Below are 16,206 nucleotides of genomic sequence, written 5' to 3'. Positions count from 1 at the left end.
AATGCAATATGCACAGGGCTGCTTTTGAAGTGTGTCTGAAACCACACTTTGTCCAGAACCACTAGGCTGCTAGCTGGGCCTGCTCAAAAGGGAACACACCTCTTGCTTGTGCTTCAACAGCTCCTGGACACAATTCACTGTACTAGTGCTTATATTTAGAGTCCTACATGACTTGATACCTGATGGATGACCTATTCCAATGTGAGCCTACCTGGACTACCTTAGGTCTTCTTCAGAAGCCTTCCTCCAGGTACCCCTGCCATTCAAAATGATGCAGACAGCAAGTGAGAAAGGGCCTTCCCAACCGTGATGGTGGAACTCCTTCCCATCGGAGTTGAGATCTATGTTGGCCTTCCAACATTCTAATTCTGGTTAGCTTTCCCATTTTCTTTTCCATTGGTTGCCCTTCCCATTCTTTTGCTTGATTAATAATCTGCTCAGCTGTTTTTTGTGGGTTTTACTGTTTAATTTATTGTATTTTAATGCATTTTATTGTAATTTTTAAAAGTGGTACTCTTACTTACAGTGGTAAGCCACTTTGGGCACTCTAATGTCTGAAGGGAAGGGCAGGATGTAAATCTTTTAAAATAAATACGTAACTAGTGGCATCAGATTATGGAATTCTCTCCTGGGAAAGCTCACCTGGTTTTTCAACTTTGATATGCTTTCAGCACCATGCAAGGACCTTTTTATCCTCTCAGGTTATTTAATCTATGACAGCAATGCTGTAATTACAGCCACTATAATCTTTGATACAGAGTCTATGTTTACCATTATTAAACTTTAATATTTTATACTACTCATGGAATATTTTACAAGTAGGATATGCGCTTTGAAAAAAAATAGTCATGGAGATGCTCTTGAACAAACAGGATTCTAAAAACCTATTTGTCTGTTCTCAGCGATAATTCAGAAGCTGAGTTTAGAAACTGCAGCCACTGTAATCTCATTTCAAGAATCTGGATAGATAAAACTAGATAATAAAAGTATTAAAATTTAAGATTTTAACAAACAGGATTATTTCCATGTCTTCTTTATCAATCACTTCAGTACAAACACTAGAAAAACACGATTGGTGGTATCAAAATAATGTTTATAAAATCAGTAATATTTTATCAAGACCAGTTATGTAAAATTAAGAGAAATAAAAAAAAATAGATACACTTTACAATAACTGGCTGTTCTTTAGCTCATACTGGAACACTGAAGTTTAGTAATAATGCACCATTTCTACTGCTGACTCAGGTTCTTTAAAATATTCATTCTTAGCATAAGGATCTATTTATCTGTATTTCACCACCTGGATAACTTTGGTTCAATGGAACAAGATAAATTAATCCAGTATGATCACAAATGAAATAATTAAAGCCTGAAGGTGTGTGTTATTGTGGTGTAAACAATTGAATCCCTAACTGAGCAAAATTATCTTCCTCCTGAACATGGTCTCCTGCAACCAAAAAGATGAACATTTTCAGATCCCCTTTGGGAACCATGCTTGGCAACTGCACAAGTAGCGAGTGCGATTACCAAACATATAGCCCAACAGACAGTCAGTCTAGTCAGTTTTACCACCACTGATCATCTACCTAGGACAAAACAAGAGGGTAACATTCTGATTCAACCTGCTAGTGCTCAAACAGAAGAGCAACAGATGACCAGTGTGGTAACCTTTAAAGTACAGTAATCATCCATTTGGAATGGAGGCTAAATCCAGTCTCCATGTCTCTCCTTCTTCCATTCTCCCTTGTGTCCATTGCTAAGACTGATTACACAGGTTGTCTGTTCAAAGGGTAAGATTCTGTAGACAAGGTCTCATATATACTCATTAAGAAAACCTGCAAACTTGTCCTGAGATAATTACATTGTTTAAAACATTTTTATTTTTAAGAAGCATTCCAGCCTTACATACAATTACCAACCTCATGGGATGCAAGTCAAACATAGGTGGCTGAAGTTCTGCTAGTTCTATAGCAGTTATTCCAACAGCCCAAAGGTCACAAAGTTGATTATATCCACCTTTCCTTTCAACAGCAGCAACTTCAGGAGCCATCCTTAAAAAAAAAAGTTTTGCAAGATACCTTAACTTCTCATTCCTACATTTTGAGAAGCAGCACAATCCATCATTGTTGGTCTCCCTGGTACTCAACAGAATTTTAATTAAGCCACTTACACTGCAATTGGCCTTGAAGCTGTGTGAACTCCAATGCTAGGCTTCCCTTAGACTTCATCTAAGGCTGCCACCTTTCCAACCAGTAGCTGTACCTTAACAACAACATGATGTGCAGACGTAAGTGAATGATGTATCTTTATGTTGTGAAAAGACTCTCTGTTGGTTTCTGCACAGCAAGTTGCTTTTAATAGCAGAAGAACGGATCAGGAGGTTTTTCTTCTAATCAATTGACAACTCTAAATTTGCTCTGAGTACTATGCAAATTCATTAAGCTGGCAAAACCTCAGTATATTGTACAAGGAATTAACAAACTAAAGAACATCCCATCATGAATTCCACTGCCCAAACCCTTTGAAATGAAAAGGAGTGAAAAGTAAGGGTTCAGGAGACAATTCAAAAATCCACAGGTGGATTCAGACAACCCAATCCAGCAGGTCCACTGGACTGCAGAAACTCTGATATGCAAAAAATTTCCCTATTCAATACATGGGAATGCTTCTAAGTACACAAAGAGTGCAATCCTTAGTTGCGCTGGAAACAGGCAGGCCAGTATGTCTACGTTGGACCCAGCACAAGTTTCAGGCAGTCAGAGGCTCAGCCAGGGGCAAGGAGCAACTTTTTCCCTTACCCTGGGGAGAGCCACTGCAGTTCCAATGGAGCTACTCGGATCCGCACCTCTGGAGGTGGCGCAAAACCTTGCAGCCTGGGACTGCCCTGGGCCGCCCAGGAACGGGGTCAGGATTGAGCATAACCACTAGGTCCTGCCCCCAGGAACAGGAGGAACCCCGCCCCAAAGCACCTCCCTCCTGCCTCCTCCCCACCCTCCCCATGTACCCCGAGACCCCTGTATCAGCCATACAACTCACCCTGTCCCCGAGCCTGTGGTGACTCCACTCCAGAAGAGTGGAGCAAAAGTGGTTTACGGCACGTTTGCAATACTCCCGGGCCAGCACAAGGGACCTGCGTCAGCCCAACTATGTGGTAAGATTGCACCCTTATATGTTAATAGATGTTAATGGGTGCCATTATATTAAATGAATAAATGAAGGACAATTACCAATATGGAGTTCCAATGAAAGATTTCCTTTTCGCAATTGTAGCTGTAATTTGTGCAGCTACTCCAAAATCAGCTACAAAAGATTGAAGACAGTCAGTGATATAAATAATCTAAACACTTATTGTGATAAACAGAACAGTTATAGTTTTATATAGTCAAGATTTTTCTTATACCACTTAGAAGAAATTTTGAAAGCCATTAATTGTAATTGCATTTTCAGAAAAGGTGCAAGAAATTAGTTAGTCAAATCTATACAGATCATAGAAAGTTGTTTCTTCCAAATTTCTATATATTACAGCCTCTCCATTTTAAATGGGATGCCTACCTTAAATAATGTTTTGCAGTAGATAAATAAGTCATGTTTCATTAATTTGACGCATTTATACCTACTTTAAAGTGTAATAACAACCACAATCCAAAGGAGTTACAAGCATATAGGTGAAAAAAAATGCATATTCCAACAGAACTTTCCATTTTTTTCCACTCACAACAGCTCTTCTGAAAAGACACCATACACACCTTCCCTGAGGAAGCTTGTAACAGCAAGCCATGTGCACAAGAGTAAATTTTCTGGATCATGGTCACCAGTATGGCCAATGATACAATGCTAAAGTCTTAATTTTTGGTATAAATTGTAGACTGTAATAATATTGATTGAACAAATATTATGCAAGCTATTATGGGTGTACTCACCTAATTTCACATGGCCATTATCAGTTAGAAGAATATTTGCTCCCTTAGAAAAACAGAGTTTAGTTACATTCTGACAGTCAGTATTACTACTAAAATCACATTCATTAAGTATTAAAATGTAAAATATTAAGATATTTGTATACTACTTGTCAATCAAAATGTTCACGATGGTTCCTGTTACATTGGCACTTGGCAAAATTGGCACTTGCATTACTTATCTTCCTCCTACTCTGTTCTCCCTAAGGCAGCTCTCAAAGTCATTGTCGTCCCCCCAAAAAGCCACTTCTGGGAGTTGGGGGACCCTTAGGATTGGTGTGGGATGCAGCACAGGGGACATAAGTGGGATGGAGAAAATCTCTGGAAACCTTGTGGATGCAGCTTCCACAAATTGTATGAAGGAGGACAAACGTTATACTATCTCTTCCTAACCTGGGACCCCTTGGGTGCAAAGTAGTCTATTTCATTTTCTAAAGATTAACATTTTGAATTAGAAATTTTATTTATCTCAAGAAAGAAAAAAGAAAGCTGTCCTACCTTTATGTCTCTGTGCATTTTTCCTTTACTATGAAGATAATATAATCCCTAAAATTGAATGACAAAGCTGTCAGAGAAAATTGTATTTATGTGTGTTCATATCTTATCTAAAAAACTCCAACCACATTAATGTGAAATAAGATGTCTGAAGCTGTTTAATCAATATATTTGTATCAGCATTACTACAGAACTAACCTTGCTTGACAAGATAATTAAGCAAACAGAAAGGGAACAGGAGCCACACAAGAAAGAGTTCACTCTGTCCAAAGTTTAGGAACCACTGCCCTAAGCCAAGGGCTGGTTCCCAAACTTTGTGCCACTGCAACCCACCTTGTCCTCTGGGCTGGGCTGTGACCCAATGATTGCTGTTGTGCCGCAAAGCATTACTGGGAGCCACAGGAGGCTGCTTCCAGTCATACCAGGCACATGACCCAATTATAGCCTCTGGGAGCCCCAGAATGCCTTGTGAAAGCAACCAGTGAAGTCACAGACACAAACTGGAAGTAACTTCCGGTCCAGGACCCACCTGGCTTTATGTGGTTTAAATATAAGGACTTAAATTGAACTGGGCACTGGGTAGGGCTGAAAATCTCACTGATTTTTTTTGTGTGTGGGGGCATTATCGCAGGGAGGCTACAGAGAAAATTCACTTGGTGGAACAGGACTGGCTTCCCCTTATTTAATTATTTGTTTTACTTTAATTTATTTATCATTATTTATTTTAATTTGCCTGATGATGTCACTTCCAGCCATGATATCACTTCCAGTGGGTCCCAGACAAATCATTCTAAAAAGTGGGTCCAGGTGCTAAATCACTGCCTTAACTCAAAATGGACCAATGAGACATCCTTGGGGGAGTGACATCCTAGTGACCAAAATTGTGGAAATCATGGCTTTTAGGAATACAGATGCCTACCACATAATGACAGGGATACATTCCCCAGTCCCCATTGTTATGCAATTAGGTTGCTAAATGAACATTGAGCCCAATCTAGTGCTTTTGTTGTAGAAACAGACACTCTCTGCCAGAAGCTAGTTGGTTGTACAGGCTACAGGAAATAGATTGCCTTTGCATTAAGGGATTCTTTGTTGTGTAAAGAGACACTCTGCTGCAGGTTATGGGAGTCCTGACTGCCTCAATAAGAGCCTCTGTTGTGCTTTGACCACCATCATATATATGGTCTATTCTTAAGCAGCAGACACCTGTAATCATCATTGGCATCCTTCATTGGCTCTGAAAAGTGGTTCTGGAACAGCGCTCCGAAGACTATGGTATTTCACTCTGAAAAGTGCTTCTGGAACAGCATCTAGTGTGACTGAAAAGGCCAATTCGGGAGTGACAAGCCCTTCCACACTGGGAGCAAATGTAGTCTGTCCCTGGTGTGTCTCCCTGGCTATGGGCCTTCCTTCTTTCCCTCTTTGCCTCAGTCTGTTGGGCAAATGTCTCTTCAAACTGGGAGAGGCCATGCTGCACAGCCTGCCTCCAAGTGGGATGCTCAGAGGCCAAGGTTTCCCACCTGTTGAGATCCATTCCTAACGCCTTCAGATCCCTCTTGCAGATATCTTTGTATCGCAGCTGTGGTCTACCTATAGGGTGCTTTCCCCTGCACACAGAGGAGATCCTTTGGGATCCGGCCATCGCCCATTTTCACAACATGACCGAGCCAATGCAGGCATCGCTGTTTCAGCAGTGCATACATGCTAGGGATTCCAGCTTATTGCATTGTGCTGTTTGGAACTTTGTCCTGCCAGGTGATGCCAAGGATGCATCAGAGGCAGCGCATGTGGAAAGTGTTCAGTTTCCTCTCCTGTTGGGAGCGAAGAGTCCATGACTCACTGCAGTACAGAAGTGTACTCAAGACACAAGCTATGTAGACCTGGATCTTGGTGTGTTCTGTCAGCTTCTTGTTGGACCAGACTCTCTTTGTGAGTCTGAAAAACATGGTAGCTGCTTTACCAATGCGCTTGTTTAGCTCGGTATCGAGAGAAAGAGTGTTGGAGATTGTTGAGCCAAGATACACAAAATCATGGACAACCTCCAGTTCATGTGCAGAGATTGTAATGCAGGGAGGTGAGTCCACATCCTGAACCATGACCTGTGTTTTCTTCAGGCTGATCGTCAGTCCAAAGTCTTGGCAGGCCTTGCTAAAACAATTCATTAGCTGCTGAAGATCTTTGGCAGAGTGGGCGGTGACAGCTGCATCGTCGGCAAAGAGGAAGTCACCTGTAATACCACCATGTTATATACCAGTGGTTCTCACACACTTAGCACCAGGACCCACTTTTTAGAATGAGAATCTGTCAGGATCCACTGGAAGTGATGTCATGACCAGAAGTGACATCATCAAGCAGGAAAATTTTTAACAGGAGGTCAAAAACAGGGGTAAAACAGGGCAGGATGTCTGGTCCAGAGGTTAGAGCCTCTGTTTGCCCGAAGATAACATCGGAAGGTCGCCAGTTCAAGGCCACCAACACCGTGAATGGCGAGACCTTGAAGCAGCTGACAAGCCAAGCCGAGTTATTCCACCTGCTCTTTGGTGTGAGCGAAGAAGCGTCTTGGCCGCCCTTTAAGTGAGAGATGAAGGAGCTGCTTGTCAGCCTGCGTGGGAGGAAACTGGAGGCCAGAAGTGAGACCAGATCAGAAACGTTCCATCTGAAATGCTGTGTGGTTCTTGAAAGACAGAACCTTTCTTCAACTGTAAAAATCCCTACGGGTATTTAGAACAGCCTGCCTGTGTAAACTGCCTTGAATTAAAGTCTGAGGAGAAATTTGACGACCAAGAAAGGCGGTATATAAATACCTGTATTTAACAATCCTGTATTATTTAACAATCCAAGCTGGAATCCTACCCATACTCACCCAGGAGTAAGTCCCATTTACTACAGTTGTTAAAAGAATATACAGAGTAGTTTGTTCAAAGTATAGGTCTGTAACATTTCCCCAAATGCAGTCACATACCATGGTAGAATCAAGTCTAATATATTAAAAGAATTAAGTCTAATATATTAAAAATAAAATACTGAAATGAATGGGGACCCACCTGAAATTGGCTTGCAACCCACCTAGTGGCTCCCAATGAGATACACTATTATATACCATTTGATGCAGAATTGTGGGGAAAGATTTACTGCATTTATTTTCTGGCCATTATTATTATTATTCATTTCATGTCATGACTATTACTAGCTCTCCGTCTCACCAATCTCACAGGGTTGTTGTGAGGAGAAAATAAGGGGAGGAACCATGCACACCACCCTGAGCTCCTTAGAGGAAGGATGGTATAAAAATGTGAAAACGTTAATTGTGTCGTACGGGGGTGACAAAAATTTATGGGCCTCAGGTGATAAATGACCTAGCTACGCCACTGCTCCAATGAGAAGCTTTACTTTAATGCAAGTGTTAAAACATACTGTGACAGAATATCAGTACTGAGTTACTGATAACCAATATGCAATAAATACAACCATGAATAGCCAGCAAAACACCTGCAATCTTATGTTTCTTTCAGATTATTTCTACCCCCCAAAAGATCAACAACGCAAAATTTGTCTACCTGTAGAGTTTCTCTGCTAACGTAAGCAATCTGTTGTTCTGAAAGAGGTCCAGTCACTGTAAAAGAACACCCCCCCAAAAGTGAGTAAGAAAGTCACTGTTTTTCTTTTTTACACTGTTAATCCTGAACACCTCACCCATATTTCATTCTCTCATACATCCTTTCCCTTCTTCCCTTCCCACTCTCAAACATGTGCACTTAACATGTTCAACCTTGAAACAAAAATTATAAACAGCTGCACATTCAAATCGCCAGAAAGTCAAGCAAGCTTCACAAATAAAGTGCAAGGTTAGGATTCACAGACATATAAAACATTAACGCTGCAATCTTGTACATGCTTACCTGGGAGTACGACTAACTGAACTAAATGGTACTTGCTTCTAATTAAATATGCATAGGAATGTGCTGTGAGGCATTTTGAGTTTCAGCTACATTTTATTCCAAAGGTGGGCAAACCCCAGCCTGGGGGCCATTTGCAGCCTTTGGGGACCCCTAATCTGGCCAGCAGGGACCCCCCAGTCTCTAATTAGCCTCTGATCCCTTGGAGACTGTTGGAGCCCGTGCTGGCCTGCAACTGCCGGTCGTGACCACTAGACATGAGCTGCAGGCCAAGTTAGGTCTTTTATAGTGTTTTCTGCTTTTCTGCTGTGTTTTCTGCTTTTCCCTGGGCATTATTCCCACCCCCAACTGCCTCTGAACAACTTACATCTCCATGTGTTTCTGTCTTGGTCCATATGTTTTCACTGTGCAAAAAGCGTGTTGCAAACAGTTCATAACTCTCATGTGGTGCTACATGTCTATATTATAGTATAGTTCTCATGTGTATTATAAATAAGCCCAGTAAATTTCATTCATTCATATCAGTTCTGTCTCTAATGTATTCATTTATGTATATTTATTCAAATTTGAATGTAAATGAAATCTTTTTTCCCTGCCCCCCCACAGTGTCAGAGAGATCATGTGGCTCTCTTACCAAAATGTCTGCCCACCCGTTTTACTCTTTTGGCACTCATGGGGGGAAAAAACCATTCATGTCTTTGCTATAGTGTGGATCCCAGAGTGTGAAACTCACTGACTTCTTATGTCATACATATGAACATATATAATTGTTCATTCATGTCATCATCCACTCTGTTAAGTAGGCTCAAGGCATTGGTTTGATTCCCCTCATATTTCCCATATCTAGTCAAACGCCAAATCTTATCACTTCTCTTCCCTCTGCAACATCACAAAAATATGTCCTTTCCTCTCTGTTCCCAAAACACACCAGTTCATATTTTGCTAATCCCTCCCCTGACTACAACACACTTTTTCTCTCTGCTCTTCCGTTGTCTCACTTCCGCCTCCACACACCACCCAGCATTTTGATACCAAAATCACTCACTTCTCTCATCATTCTGATCACGCCCTACACTGGCTTCATGACCAGTCCTAAATTCAGTACAAACTCTTAGTCCTCACCTTCAAAATGCTCAAAGGCCTTACCCTTACATACTTCTCTGGTCTCACATTCTGCTATACTCCTGTTCATGATCTTCACTCTTCCAAATAGACCACCATCAGCTGTCCAAAGTTCTCCTGCTCCCTCAAACAGTTGTGCCCCTTTTTACGTGCTGCACCTTATAGCTGAAACACCCTTTCAAATCATTGAGGGATGCCTCATCTCTTACTTCTTTCAAATCCCTCCTCAAAAATCATCTTTTCCAGGAAGTCTGACACTATCCCCAGTTCCTTTCTTCTGCTGCACTAAGTACATGTATTTTCTCCCCATTTAACCTGGCAGTTGTCCTGTTTCCCTTGTGTGTATTTTAGATTATGAACATGCCAGATCAAGGACCAGTCTTCTATTGTAAAGCACTATATACATTTGCAGTGCTATATAAATCATAACAATTTCATGGCAATACAGAGAAAAGAGGATGTTGAAATCCTCTGGATTCTACCACTTGTGAATTAGTAGTTGAGGCTGGCCTGGTGCGAGGAACAGCTTGGAAATTAATTGAGAGAGAATATTTCACGCTTTAATTTTTTTTAAAGTAAGTTTGCAGCCAAAATCAGTAGAAACAGGAAAGAATTGGTTCCAGACATCTGTTCCACCATGCACGTAAAATAAGCTCATTTCCTAACACACAGGTGGCAGCATCACAAGGGCATCAATCAGTTTTTATAATAGAGAAACAAAGGAATGACTGGGCTTAAGGAAGACACCACACTTTTACAAGCAGAGAGTTACTTTTTGCCAGGCACAAGTTGAGAGGCTCAGCTTCAGAAAGGTCATGCTATTATTCAACTGCGCCCTCACTGTCATTCCCCCAAAAGTAAAAAAAAAGTTATCCTGTAATCTTTGGATCTTGTAATGATCCAAAGTTATCTGTAATCTTTGGATCTTGGATGAATGCCAAAATGCCAGAATTCTAAACACACTTGATATTTAATTGATAAATTCTATCTTAATTAATAAATTCTTAATTGATAAATTCCATCATTGATCAACAGGACTTATCTGTGTACAAGATCAGTTTGCAAGTCTTCCATTCCCATTTCATTATAAGCAAAAGGCTGAAACAAGGTGGGACAACTTCATCTCACTACACTTGTTCTCCAGTTGTTATAAGAATGGTGGTGCGTAAACAAAATTAACCATCACTTGGATGGTTGGCAACCTTCAGTCTCGAAAGACTATGGTACAAGCCTACAGCACCCGGTATTCCCAGGCGGTCTCCCATCCAAGTACTAACCAGGCCTGACCCTGCTTAGCTTCCAAGATCAGATGAGATTGGGCATGTGCAGGGTAACAGTTGCTATCATGTTAATAAGAAAACATGGGGTCCAGATGCATATATTTAGCTGACACTAAAATTTAGAGGTGCCTGACACACACACATCTCACACTTTTACTGAACCTCCTACAACAAAGCACAAGGTAGTGTTCAGAAAAATAACTGAGGACTCATAACTTTAGTCACACTGGCGATACAATCAAGAAGTCTGACTTGCTATTTTCCATTGCCTCTAGAGTTCAATAAGTACACTATGTACTCCAGCATCTGAGAGGGCCTTTTTGGTTGTGCTAGGATTAAGAGAGGGCTCAGGGATGGAAGCCAGAAATAGGGCCATCTTGGTGGTGGTGCCTGTACTCCTGTACTTCTCTCCTCTTTGAGCTGAGAACAGCTCCCTCATTATTAACCATCAGGTGAGGCTTGAAGACATTTTTATTCCGAAAAACCTTTGGTAGCCTGTAAGATCTTGGGGTATGATACCTGCAGACTGACTTGCGTTTTTTAGTAATTTAATGTTTTACGATTGTTGGTTTTTATGCTTGACACTGACTGGCTTTTAATGTGCATTTTATTGCTTGTTTTTATCTGTGATGTATTTAAATTGGTTAGCCACCTTGGATGTCCTTTGGGGAGACAGGTGGGGTAAAAATTGAATGAATGAATACATAAAACACTCTTGGCTTCAAAAAGAACGTACCTGAGCAACACAAAATTGTTGAAAAAAATTTTCAACCTTCCATTTACAGTTTTGTGAAGAATCAAATCTCAAGGAAAGAAGAGCTTACCATGATAAATATCCTGCAATGATCCGCCTCCACAGAACTCCATGCAAATCCACAGTTTATCACGCCTAGAAATAATATATATTATTAGTTTTGCATATTTAAAAACACTGAATGCATGCATGATTATTTGGATAAGAGCAGAGTTTGTTGCCTTTTTCAGAATATATTCATTTTCATGGTTTAGAAGAAATTATTATGTGAAGTGCCCTTTGCCTGGCCCACCTTTCCTTTCTCCTCCAAAGAGTATTCTCCAAACCATTCAAAATATACACCAAGACTATACAACAGTACATACACAAGTGTTCAACAGTGGATGCATAATTAAGGAGAGACTGTACTCAGTGATGAAGGACTTGCTTTGTATGCAGAAGATTCAAGGTTCAATCCTTTGTATCCCCTGGTAGGGCTGAGAAAGACACCTGTTCGAAACTCTTGAGAGCTGCTGCCAATCAGAGTCAACAATACCAAGCTAGAAGGCCTCAAAACAAGACAACTCCATAGGTTCATATGGAATTTTCTACTCAGGAGACTTGATGAAGGAAATTATGTAAGACTATTGTTTTTGCACTGCTAATTCTGTAGCCTGGCAGGACATGATTTGCTGATATTTCATTCTTTGATGGCACTTCTTTCTATATTTTCCTGTTGATTTTATAGTTTTAGTAATGTAAGCCACCAGAGCCTTCAGAATAGGCAGAGGAAAGAAAAATCCAAAATACCAAACTAAAGTAAGGAGGAATATAACATGCCTACTGTCAAAATGCAGAGGCTGCAATAATAAAATGCAACACACACACACACACACACACACACACAAAAGAGGAAGGACATGCATCAATAAAGGCAATTAATCTACTGGTAAAGCACACTATATCTCAAGTTTACTTACTCACTATGACAACTGCAACAGCATTGAGAATGTACTGGTCAACATTTTTTCCCATTCTGATTCAATGACAACATAGCCATTCAAAATTTGTCCTGCTATTTCAGGTAATTTTGTTCCTTCCAAGTGAGGGACAGTCATAAGAAAGGATTCAAGCATTTTCTCTCTCACACAGTTAAGCTACAGAAGTTCATATTAAGAGTCAGATAGTTTTAAGTCACACTGTGGGATTGGTTGCTTAACATACAACATAAAAACTCTTCCCTCTTCATCTTGATCCTGCAGAATGGATAAAATTGCATGAACTGTACAGTTCTCATTAATAGAGTTAAGATTTTCAAAAGCGCTAATTCAACAAGCTTCAATCAAACTGCTACAGATGAATAAGATACAACTCTAGGTAAACATTTTCTCTGCAGAGGTTCAAGGGCATGTGTCCAAAACATTAAATTGAGTCTACAATACTGAAAAGATTCAAAACAATATAGTCTTCCACCAGCTTATAAGGGTAATTTGATCCTAATAAACTTTTTGCAGGAGTCAGAGACACAGCTACCACTCATTTAAATGGGAAAAATTGTTATGTGCTCCTGAGCCCCGAAACTGACACCCATTTATGCTAAAACGCCACCCAATTCCATTAAAGTGGACACAATTATTTAAATAATAAATAATTGTTATCAGTTATAACACCAACTAGTAATGCATTTTCCCTTCATTAATGGGGAAGGGAGTGGAAAAGCCCTGCTGTGCACACCAAGTACTGTTCACCTTTTTTTGAATACAACTCTACTCATATTCTGCCCTTATGCGGAAGACCTAGTGGTCTTCTATCGATTGCTGACAAATTCACACATTGCAATAAATTTCAGTAATGAAGTATCAGATATTTACAGACCATTTACTAGGTTCATCTTTGATACTTGCTAACACAGAGAAATTTAGCAGAAAAGTCTTTTCCTGTTGGTATATCTTGATGCCAGAATCAACATCTAGATTTGCATTTATCAGGTGGCTATTAAATACAAAGGAGTTCAGCAAGAAGAAAAGTTGGCAACCCAATCATCAAGAGAACAGTTAGAGAGAAATATCGTAATACAGTACAGAGAGAAAGTACTGAGTAAGAGTATAATAAGGATTTGATTAATTGAGAGATAACAGCATTAATTGATCTGTCAGAATGACTAACTGATTAATTCTTTGATCACAGATTAAAATAGTTATCCGAACTCTAAGACCACAAGAATTTTTCTGACTTCTCCACTGGCTGCCTCCTTCATTTATACCAGGAGTGGCCAACCAAGGGTAGACTTTAAGCTATTTCTGCCCAATGTTGCATATACGCAACAGGGTCCAAATGTGTACATCCGTGGGCTGGGGAAAAAGGGGTTAACATTGCATAGAAGAAGGAATTTCAGCAGATGCAGCTTGTCATGTCACAGACAACAGGCTGCACCTGCTGAAATTCTCTTCTCTACACAATTGTTAAAGGTTCAAGAGCCCTAAAGTTGAAAGGTTGGCCACCTCTTATTTTTATTGTGTTTCATTCCTACACTTCTTGAAGTTGGAGGTCAGATACATAGTTCTGATGCAGAGTGGATGAAAATGATGTAGAGGTACAGAGAGGCAAAGCAGCAGAGATGAAGGGAAGGGGAACAGAAGCTGCATACTATTTTTCCAGAACAATAATTAAGTGCTCCCATGCAGAATCTATGATAGGAATAACCAAGGAGCTGGATATGTTACAGATATGAGAAAGCAGAAGCCACTCACTCCCTAAGGAGGGCTGGATACCAGAGATAATTAAAAGTTGGTTCTGGTAAATTCCATCTCATTCTCTCTTGCCTCCTCCATCACAGATCACAATAGGCCTTTGATTTTTGCAAGCAGCAAAGACTTCTTAGATGAATAAAATGCACCATCAAAAAAGAAAAACATGATAAACACATACACACATACCTGAGATAGCTGCCAAAATAAGCAACAATGTTTGGATGCTTACAGTCTTTCATCATAATAATTTCCTGCTGCACAACAGCAAAATCTTCTCCTGGCGGAAAAAAGAACATTTTTTATTTTAATGATTCAATGATGGGGATAATACTGACCTACCAGACAAGGATGTTGTAAAGATTAGTAATCTTTACTGAGATAGCATTAAAGTACTTTGAATACTTAACATAAGAATACCTCGCATTTATATTGTTTATTTCTCCAAAGTTATTCAACTAACTTATTCAGAGATTTTACATTACGTTAAACAACCCACGAGAATGGTTAGTGTTTGGTATCATCTGTTAAACTACACTACGCTAATGGGTGTATAGGTACTATCCAGGTGAAAGGATTTTCTACTCAAGATTGTCTGCTAGAATAGAAATACACTGCCCTTATCTGCTTCGAGGGAGGGGGGAAATGGCACAGATAAACCTGCCTAAATCTTATGGAGAAGATATCAGTGTTCTGGTTAGCTACTCCCTCAGAGCTATGCCCACAAATTGCTATGCAAATACTGTATCACTCTTGTGGGAAAATCATATTTCCAACAAGCATAATTAATGTAGATGCATCTTCTGTTGTGTATTACAAGTTGTGGACAACAGCTAAAGAATTGTGCAAATCACAATAATGTGCATATATGCTTTTATACAGCACAATTTATTTTGCACTTGATTCAAATTTTTAAAGGATACAGAATTTTTGGTAAAGATAAGTACAAAATACCTATAGGTAGAGGTGTGCTTTCAGTGAGTAAGACAGGACAACAGCCTAAGTCTTACTGAACCCAATGGACATACTTCTAAGTAAAAGAAACACCACCATTTTCAAATACCTCTAAATTCCCTAAAGGGAATTACATAGTAGGAGCCCTTAGGTGCAACAGAAATTCCACATATATCCACTAACTTCTAGCCAAATTGCCTCCTACATCCCAGGCATCAGGAAGTCTGCTTTTTGAAGCAACATTTGATATGCATCATAACCTGTACCGATCTGGTTCTGTTAGAAGGCAATCCTTTGGATGTTCAGAAACATACAACAAAATCCCAGTTTCTCTCTTCAATCCAAAAGCTTGCAGCCTCCTTGTCTGTTTGCTTTGGCACTGATTACTCTAGAGAAGGAAGTTTATCCCTTTGCTTTTTCCTCTGTACCCTGTTGCACTAGCCTCTAGGTGTTCTGTGACTTACAAAGGTCCTTGAAATATGGCCAAAGTGTTACCTGCGGCCATTTCCCTGCTTAGAGCATCTTGTTAAATAGAACACACACAATTTCATGACAGTGTGACCTTACAGCAAGCCTCACGTACACACAAGGCAGAGACAATGCTAACAAATATGCTGCGTAGCATTCCATGAATTTGCCATGCCTTTTCCACCATTTTTGACAGTCTTACTATATTTGTTATGCCTACTTTCCTACTGCCACTTCACTTCTTTAGTTCTCAATAAAAGCTTGAAATGAATAATCTATACTTTGATGGTTAAGTTAACAAATCAGGAGTATTATTCTTACCACCTGATGGTCACAAAACTCCCAAAGTGACAAACAATAATGAACATTTACAATATAGATAAAAACAAGATTAAACAAGAATTAAAGCATTGGTTAAAAAAACACACCCAAAAAGGCAGCACAAAAGCATAAAACGCAACAGGGCAGACAATCATTTCACATTCCTGGTTTAATAACAGTTTTTGCCAAATATCAGAATGCTATAAATGAGGCAGACAGGCAGGATCCCTGGGA

At 39.9% G+C, this 16,206-nt stretch overlaps 1 protein-coding gene and 1 pseudogene across 4 annotated transcripts in view; both read right to left on the bottom strand.

Annotated features, from left to right (window-relative positions):
- The window catches only part of MAP4K3 (mitogen-activated protein kinase kinase kinase kinase 3), an 86,680-nt gene that overhangs the window by 55,860 nt on the left and 14,614 nt on the right, over positions 1 to 16,206 (bottom strand). For all 4 annotated transcript variants that reach the window (XM_066625269.1, XM_066625278.1, XM_066625286.1 and 1 more), the window contains exons 3-9: positions 14,419 to 14,509; positions 11,574 to 11,638; positions 8,009 to 8,064; positions 4,455 to 4,502; positions 3,921 to 3,963; positions 3,228 to 3,300; positions 1,920 to 2,051 (exon numbers count right to left, since the gene is read on the bottom strand). In XM_066625269.1, coding sequence (XP_066481366.1) covers positions 1,920 to 2,051; positions 3,228 to 3,300; positions 3,921 to 3,963; positions 4,455 to 4,502; positions 8,009 to 8,064; positions 11,574 to 11,638; positions 14,419 to 14,509 — 508 coding nt within the window. The remainder of the gene's footprint in view (positions 1 to 1,919; positions 2,052 to 3,227; positions 3,301 to 3,920; positions 3,964 to 4,454; positions 4,503 to 8,008; positions 8,065 to 11,573; positions 11,639 to 14,418; positions 14,510 to 16,206) is intronic.
- On the bottom strand, positions 10,698 to 10,814 carry LOC136638019 (5S ribosomal RNA; annotated as a pseudogene).

Source organism: Tiliqua scincoides, chromosome 1 (genome assembly GCF_035046505.1).
Source record: "Tiliqua scincoides isolate rTilSci1 chromosome 1, rTilSci1.hap2, whole genome shotgun sequence".
Lineage (NCBI taxonomy): Eukaryota > Metazoa > Chordata > Lepidosauria > Squamata > Scincidae > Tiliqua > Tiliqua scincoides.
The sequence above is the reverse complement of the archived record's forward strand: the minus strand, read 5'-3'. Positions and strand labels throughout refer to the sequence as shown.